Source organism: Corylus avellana, chromosome ca2 (genome assembly GCF_901000735.1).
Source record: "Corylus avellana chromosome ca2, CavTom2PMs-1.0".
Classification (NCBI taxonomy): Eukaryota; Viridiplantae; Streptophyta; class Magnoliopsida; order Fagales; family Betulaceae; genus Corylus; species Corylus avellana.
The window spans coordinates 13,555,550-13,563,220 of record NC_081542.1 but is presented as its reverse complement, the minus strand read 5'-3'; the positions used below and the strand labels follow the sequence as shown (position 1 = coordinate 13,563,220).

At 35.2% G+C, this 7,671-nt stretch overlaps 1 protein-coding gene across 1 annotated transcript; it reads left to right on the top strand.

Annotated features, from left to right (window-relative positions):
* The first annotated feature begins 3,635 nt into the window (after positions 1–3,635).
* LOC132172343 (receptor-like cytosolic serine/threonine-protein kinase RBK2) lies at positions 3,636–7,671 on the top strand. The gene is made up of 9 exons (XM_059583826.1): positions 3,636–3,716; positions 4,260–4,302; positions 4,415–4,798; positions 4,969–5,220; positions 5,309–5,463; positions 5,658–5,737; positions 5,821–5,956; positions 6,064–6,213; positions 7,246–7,671. Exons 3-9 carry the CDS (start codon positions 4,432–4,434, stop codon positions 7,396–7,398), a joined length of 1,293 nt encoding a protein of 430 aa, XP_059439809.1. The 5' UTR covers positions 3,636–3,716; positions 4,260–4,302; positions 4,415–4,431; the 3' UTR covers positions 7,399–7,671.

Here is a 7,671-nt window from a genome sequence, read left to right as displayed (position 1 = left end):
GATTGTTGAGATACAATCACAGATTTAATTATTTATTTTCGTTTTAATAAAAACAATATCCCAATTTGATGACTAAGTGAGAATGGGCTGTAAAAATAACAATAGCCGACTGGGCCTAATGGGTCATTTAAGATCAGATTCCAATTCGAGGGTTTAGAGGTTAGCTCTATTAAAGCACATGATGATAAGGGCCGACAAAACAGGTTGATGAGTTAACTCGTTTATGATCCGTAATGACCCACCACCCTATTAGCTTTCACTTGACACGATTCGTTTAGCTAAATGGGTGAAAATTTTCAACTTGGACACGACACACCAAAATTAATGGGTTACCGTGTTAATCTAGAGACAAAATCAAAATAAGAGAGAAAGAGAGATATCGGAGACAGAGTGAGAGGGAGAGGGAGAAAGAGACGTGAGCTGAGAGAGATGGATGCGGCAACGGCGAGAGAGAGAGAGGCAAAGCTAGCGAGTGGTAGTGTGTTAGCGTTTAATCTAAGGAGTTAAACTTAAGAGATGGAATTAGGGTGAGAAGAAAGGAAGAAGGAGACAGCTAGGGTTGGTTTGCAAAAAGAGAAAGGCAGGAACATTCTCAATGAAGTGAAAATAGATTTGCAGCTTATTCAATAAAGTTGGACACATGAAGCACATTGCATTGGGGTAAAATCAGCTAGCAAGCATTATTGATATAATGCTTAATAGTTGTATCAAGGTACAGAACGTGCAGTTTTGGGAGTACAAGAATAAGGAGGAAGCTTTTATGGGCTGCTTAGTAAGCTTGGGTTAAAATCGGCATTTAATCTAAAGGCAGCACATGTAGGCTTTTTCTTTTTTATTATTATTTTTTTTAATAATTTAAACGAGTGTGGCCGGTCACCCACGAGTTGACCCTCTAGGAACAAAATAAACGGGTTGACCCATTTTTGACCCAAACCAGTTAAGGGTAAACTCAAACCCGGTAACTTCGTGTCAGGTTCGCGGATCGTGTCAAAATTGCCAGCCCTAAATGATAACGATCCTCAACAAAGTTTGAAATCATAGTGATATCCTTAACAAGAGTAGCTCAAGTTAAAAGAAATGCTAGCTTCCCCAAATTCTTTTCTTAAATATTTGGTTTCAAAATGATGCATTACTATTTCATGTGTTGGTAACACTATTTACTAAAACAATAGATCATATAGTCACATGCGACGCACATGACCACTTTTCCATTCAACCTATCAGCTGAGGCTAATGGAGTGGATTGTTTGCTACAAAATTGTAATTTGATATATCCAAGTGTCCTACATGTTTTGTGGAGCTTTTTTGAAAATGTTTGGTAAATTAAGGGGGCTTAAGTGTATTAAACCGTAATACAAAACTTTAGAAACGAAATTGTACGTTCAAATGGAGCTAAAAGACCAAATTGACAAAAAAAAAAAAGTTAGACTTGATGCGATCAAATGAATATACATATGTTTTTCGAGATTGAAGGTGTTAGAATACTAATTAAATAATTAAATTTATCATTTTATAAGCTTATACTTTTGGGATAGGTGATAATTTAATAAAGAAATGTTACGGTTCCTCTTGGTATTTTCTTGATCCTACGTAGATATTGTTTTCTAAAAAAACTTACCACATTGATCTCTAATTTTTTTTTAGAAAATAATATCCATCTAAAATCATGAGAATACAAAGAAGAACCGTAGCATTTCTCAATTTAATATAGTAATTTTACATATCAGGTCTCATTAGAAATTATAATATTAATTAAATTCATATGTTAAGGGCAAGTATTGCTAGTTAGTTAAATTTAAAGCATTGATATGAACTTAAAGGCTTATGTCAGGAAGAACAAATAAGTTGGTGATGAATTTCACCCAAAGTAGTAAATAATCGAAGGTTGTTGACACAACATACCTATCTTAACAAATGTAGATGTGGTTTAAGGTAAGATAGAAATGAGCCACCAAACCAGAAAACAAATCAAACACATTCAATTCAAATCCTCTTTAAGAAGCAACAGAAATTTCAATTGGTATAATAGTTGTCAGCATCTTGAATTGTGGGCGAAGAATGGTCGTAATCATCATGTCCATGCATCACAATCCCTTGCTTGTGGGCTTGGTTCTGTTAATTATGTTGGAATGATTATGGAGCAAGTATTTATAATTGCTAATGTCTGTCGTATGTCTGTGGAAACTCTTAGAATTATTATATACCTTACCTAAGGTCATGATAATACTTGTTGATTAACAAAGTAACAATGATAATTAAGTAGATATTACTCATGGAGATATTTTAAATCCGCATTGATTGACGTGATAAGTGCTACACAATTGTCACGTCAATTTATAATGGACTCATAATAAAAGTTATAATACCCCTAATAGTAAGGTTGACAATTTTTGTCACAGTCCGCGAATCCAAAACAAACTAATTAGTTAACAAACATCTGATAATTAATCGAAGGTTGTTTATAAATGCGAAATTAGCGGATTAGGGTTGAGGGGTCTAACCCGTTAAATTATATCATTGCCTTGATACAACTTGAACTCGATACAGGACACTAGGACTGGCAATTTTTGATACGACCCGGACCCACAAACTTGATACGGACCCAACACAAAATTATCAAATTATGGTTGAAGGGTTTGACTTGTTTAATTAAATATGTTGAGTTAGGGTTGACTTATATAGAAGATAGTCTTATACCCAGATCTTGATACAAGACACTATGACTGACGATTTTTTTCATGACTCACGAACCTGAAACAAAATTTATCAAGTTAGGGTTGAGGGGTTTGACTCGTTTAATTAAATAAGTTAAATTAGAGTTGACCTATATAATCTTATACCCAGATCTCGATACGATCCGAACCCAACATGCTAATACTAATTGCCACTCCTATCTAATAGCACTCAAGTCGTATATCTAAATTTAATTGAAGTAATTGAATTTGTAATGTTGATGACTTCTTGTTGGGTATGTAGGGATATTTTTTATTTTTAGTTTGAAAAAGAATTAGAATTAAATATAAAGGTGAATTATACTTTGAATTGTTCTCCAAGTGTACGGAATTATATTTTGAATTGCTTATTAATCTGTTAAACGGATGAACAGAAAAGAAACAAGTAAATTAACAAACACGGCAAGCTATAATTATTGGTGTAAAATGGATAATTAATGTAACCCACTCTAACTTAAATTGTTATTTTCTTCCTCCTTGCGATTATACGGGCGAACTTATGCAATGCATGGTCTTTTTTATAGGACACATTTTGACCGATCAAATTTCACGTGCCTTAAAACCCACGTGCCATATCCCAAAGGAACCAGGGAGAAATTCAGAGAGCCGCCTCTGACCAATGAAGCCACCGTGTACTGATAAGCTCAGATTATCATGAGAAATCCTCACGACCCCGTCGTCAACAATTTGTTCATTTAGTATTTGCAAATTTATTTTTTTATTTTTTATATTTTTCAAAAAAGAAGAAGAAGAAACTATGAAACAGTGACCCGGGAAAGGTAGAAAAGGCAGTCATTGTTGAAGTGATTAAGAGTAAACTTGAATCAAATCCCACTTCTTCTTCTTCTTCGTCTTTTATCTCTCTCTCTCTCTCTCTCTCTCTCTCTCTTTTCTCTTATCTTCTGGTGTCACTCTCCTATGTTTCTTTCTTCTGTGTGTCCATGGAAGATCTCTGACATGACAACCTTCGGTTTCTTGTCCATGGTATGTCCAAATCCGAGTTTCCACCACCTCTTGTAACTTGAATTTCTATTTTCATATTATGCAGTTTCATTTAGTGGGTTTATGGATTTTTTGATTTTGTTGCTTGTTTTCTGTTCTGGAAGCCTTCAGTTTTTGTTTCTCATTTTGGGTTATGCTTCTTCAGTAAATTCCACAACAAACATGCCATTAAGAAGATTATTCCAACATCTTCTTCATATCTCGTTTATCTTGCAAGTTTGAAAGGTTCTTTTTGGATTGGTATAACAAAAGTCTCCAGATTTTTGTGGTTTTCTAATTTGTAGGCTATTGGTTTTTGTTTCCATGTGTTTTCTAAGATACCATTCTTTTCTCCCCTGTGCCATCAGTTAAATTTCTTTGTACCTACTCTAGTGTTTTTATTTCATATCTTCTTATATAGTTCAACTATGCAGTGTACCTGAATTTTCTCTCAGATTTAAGTTTCTTTTTTTAATGGGTAACTTGTAATTGGCTCTTTTTGTCATGGGTTGGCTTCTAATCCATATATGGGGGTCATATTTGCAGAGAAAACCAGATGCTACTTCTGTTGCCTCTGCTTCTGCTCAAGGTAAAAAAAAAAAAAAAAATCCTGTTTTCTTTCACTTATTTACTCTGAATTCTAGATTTCTCAGGTACCATTCTTTGCATTATCATGTTGTAATGTCTTTGTTTCTTGTCAGGTTTCTGATCTTTAACTATGAAAAAGAAGGTAGATTTGTCTCCTGTTGGAATTCTTGAGGACTATTTTAAGAGCTCAGAATCTGAAACATGTTCTTCGAAAGAACACAATGTAGACTCTAAAGCAAAACAAAACTCAAAATCCAATTCTCGCTGGCATTGGCATGGATTTGTCCAACTATTGAGAATTAGATCCAAGCAGTCATTAGCCACTTTGCATCCTCTCAGTGTCATGAAGCTTTCAAGAAGAATGAGCAGTAGTATGAGGGAGGCCACAGCTTTGGTGACAAATTTTCGTGTAGATATTGATTTGAACTACACCAAGTTAGCTTGGAAGAACTTTACCTTGCATGAGCTACAGAGGGCAACCAACTACTTCAGCCATGGTTTGTAGTGCGATTCAGTAGTTTTTATAATAGTATACAATTGAGATAACGTACAGTGAGAATCAGCTATTAATTCTTCCCTTTTATAAGCCCATGCCGATTTAAATGCTGTCAAATCATCTCAATTTATTTTCAGCATGCCCATTTGGATAAAGCTTTGCTTGTTGCAGAGAATATGATTGGAAAGGGTGGTTATGCTGAAGTTTACAAGGGGTGTTTGGAAAATGGGCAGCTAGTAGCAATCAAACGTCTAACGAAAGGAACAACCGATGAGATTATAGGGGACTTCTTATCAGAGCTTGGAATTATGGCCCATGTGAACCATCCAAATACTGCTAAGTTAATTGGTTATGGGGTTGAAGGAGGAATGCACCTTGTTCTTGAACTATCTCTACATGGGAGCTTAGCTTCTATGCTTTATGGTTAGTTTTCATTTTTGGGTTACTATTTTTTAAAAATTTTACAGACTTGTTTAATTGTATTTCCTTGTTTGAAAATATGTTTTTATAGGTTCAAAGGGGATTCTGGAATGGGGTGTTAGGTATAAGATTGCATTAGGGACAGCCAAGGGTTTACTATATCTTCATGAGGGTTGTCAGAGAAGAATAATCCACAGAGACATTAAGGCTGCAAACATTTTGCTTAAAAATGACTTTGAGCCTCAGGTATTTTTCTAGTCAATAGCCGCTTAACGAACCGGGATCCTCTGCAATTGAGATTGCAAAGTGTTCGGGCAGATAGGCCCCATCAAGAGCTTTCACAATTGCAAACGGGGATCCCGATCCCGTTCCCGTTCCCGATCCCGATCCCTTATGCATGATATTTGTGTAGACTGGACTTAAATCATATCCGATTTCAGATTTGTGATTTTGGGCTTGCAAAATGGCTACCAGAGCAGTGGACTCACCATACAGTATCAAAATTTGAAGGCACATTTGGGTTTGTAAACCACTTTCTTTTGTCAGATTATCCATCAAACATTTTACTCATATGGACTCATCCCTTTAACTCTTAGAGTGCAGGTATCTTGCTCCAGAGTACTTGCTGCATGGCATAGTAGATGAAAAAACTGATGTTTTTGCCTTTGGTGTGCTGCTATTGGAGCTGGTCACAGGGCGCCGAGCCCTAGATTACTCGAAGCAAAGCCTTGTTTTGTGGGTATGTTTCTTCCTTATATATGCCTATTCAGGTGCTGGAGTTGTATGTTAAATGCACAACTCAATTGGAAGCTATTGATGTTTTCTTTTTCTTGTCACTGTGTCAAGGCAAAACCTTTGCTGAAGAAGAATGCCATTATGGAGCTCACTGATCCCTCTCTGGCTCATACCTACAACTCTCGACAGATGAATCTTGTGCTCTTGGCTGCTTCTTTATGCATACAAGAGTCCTCAATTCGACGCCCTTGTATGAGTCAGGTATGTTGTAACATCCCGGTTTCATATTGAAAAGATGAGTACTAATTCATGTAGAGTGGGTGGTTTATGAAAACACTCATGGGTGCTAAAACTTGACTTTATAAATAATTATAATTTATAAGGAATTAAACTTCAAATTGACTAGTCATTTTAAAGTGATAGCGAAACCAAAATTTTTAGTGTGGGAGACGTGACTTTTTAGTTTTTTTTTATTTTATTTTTATGTAAGTTGGAGAGACAAACTTATATAAATACAAAAGCATACATATGATATCTTTATATGTGTGTTTGTGCGTGTTTATATAAAATAAAAATATAGAAGTCTTAAATTTAATCTCATGGTATCACAAATATACAATAGTATAAACAACTAGTAAAATAAACTAAATACGATATATAAGGTCCAAGAAAAAAGGTACCTTTAAGCATGAACTCTTTCTAATAACAATCTATTAAAGCTCCAAACAACAACAATGTTAAGAATCAAATCAAATAATGGTGATATCATAAATGCTTAAATCATTTAACTTGTGATGTCAAAATAAATATTGTGACCCAAATGACTGCAAAATAACCCCTCAGAGTCCCAAATTCAATTGAGTTTCTTGGTGAACTAAAATATGCAGGAAACCTAAATAAATATGGGTATTTTAAGTTTTTTTTATTTTTTTTATTTTTTTTTATACCGGAAGAGGGGGTAAAGGGGACACAAATATTATTTTGGGGGGACAAAAATATCATTTTGGGAGGATAATACCATGTTAAATTACCAGTTGTCTCATAAGCTTAAGCTGATAGGAAGATGTAAATTTAATCACTTAATCATTATTTTAACAAAGACAAGTTTTGAAAAAATTTCCCCTTAATCGCAACATATGTCACGTTCATATTCTTAAATTTTTGGGATAATCGGTTATTTAATATGATGTAAACAGAAGTTTTGAGTCGGTGTAGAGTAAAATGTGATGACTTTGCATATTGCAGCCGCAAAGAAACCATGTTTAACAATTTTAATTTGAACATGGGAAGCAGGTTCTGCAGCTTCTAAATGGTGACTTCAGCTGCTTAAAAAGCATGAAACAATGTCGAACGACATTCTTCAGAAAAGCTCTTCGCCGCGAGCTCATCAGTGCAGAAGAGTGCGACCGATTCAACCAAAAATTACATGATGTTGATGATCATTAGCATTTTAGCCACAAGAAACGAAGGATTATGGTTTCTAACCGGTCTACTTAGAAGGATGTTAAAGAACAACCTCAAAGAGTGACATTGGTGGAAGCTTGAAATGTTCAATTAACTTGCATTGTAGAGAATCCTCTGTACAGTTTTAGTTGGAGCAAGTTTTATATTACGAACAAAAGTTTCCCTCGAAATCGGGTGGGAAGGAATCCGTCCATAGAGAATGAGGGGGTTGCGGGGCCTTATACCCTAAGCTATTTGGAGAAGATGGGCCATGCT

What these genes read in the sequence shown, in the direction of transcription:
- LOC132172343 (XM_059583826.1), top strand. Translation starts at nt 4,432, where the DNA reads ATGAAAAAGAAGGTAGATTTGTCTCCTGTTGGAATTCTTGAGGACTAT. An exon ending in AGCAAAGCCTTGTTTTGTGG is followed by an intron (nt 5,957 to 6,063) that starts GTATGTTTCTTC and finishes CACTGTGTCAAG; the next exon opens with GCAAAACCTTTGCTGAAGAA. An exon ending in GACGCCCTTGTATGAGTCAG is followed by an intron (nt 6,214 to 7,245) that starts GTATGTTGTAAC and finishes CATGGGAAGCAG; the next exon opens with GTTCTGCAGCTTCTAAATGG.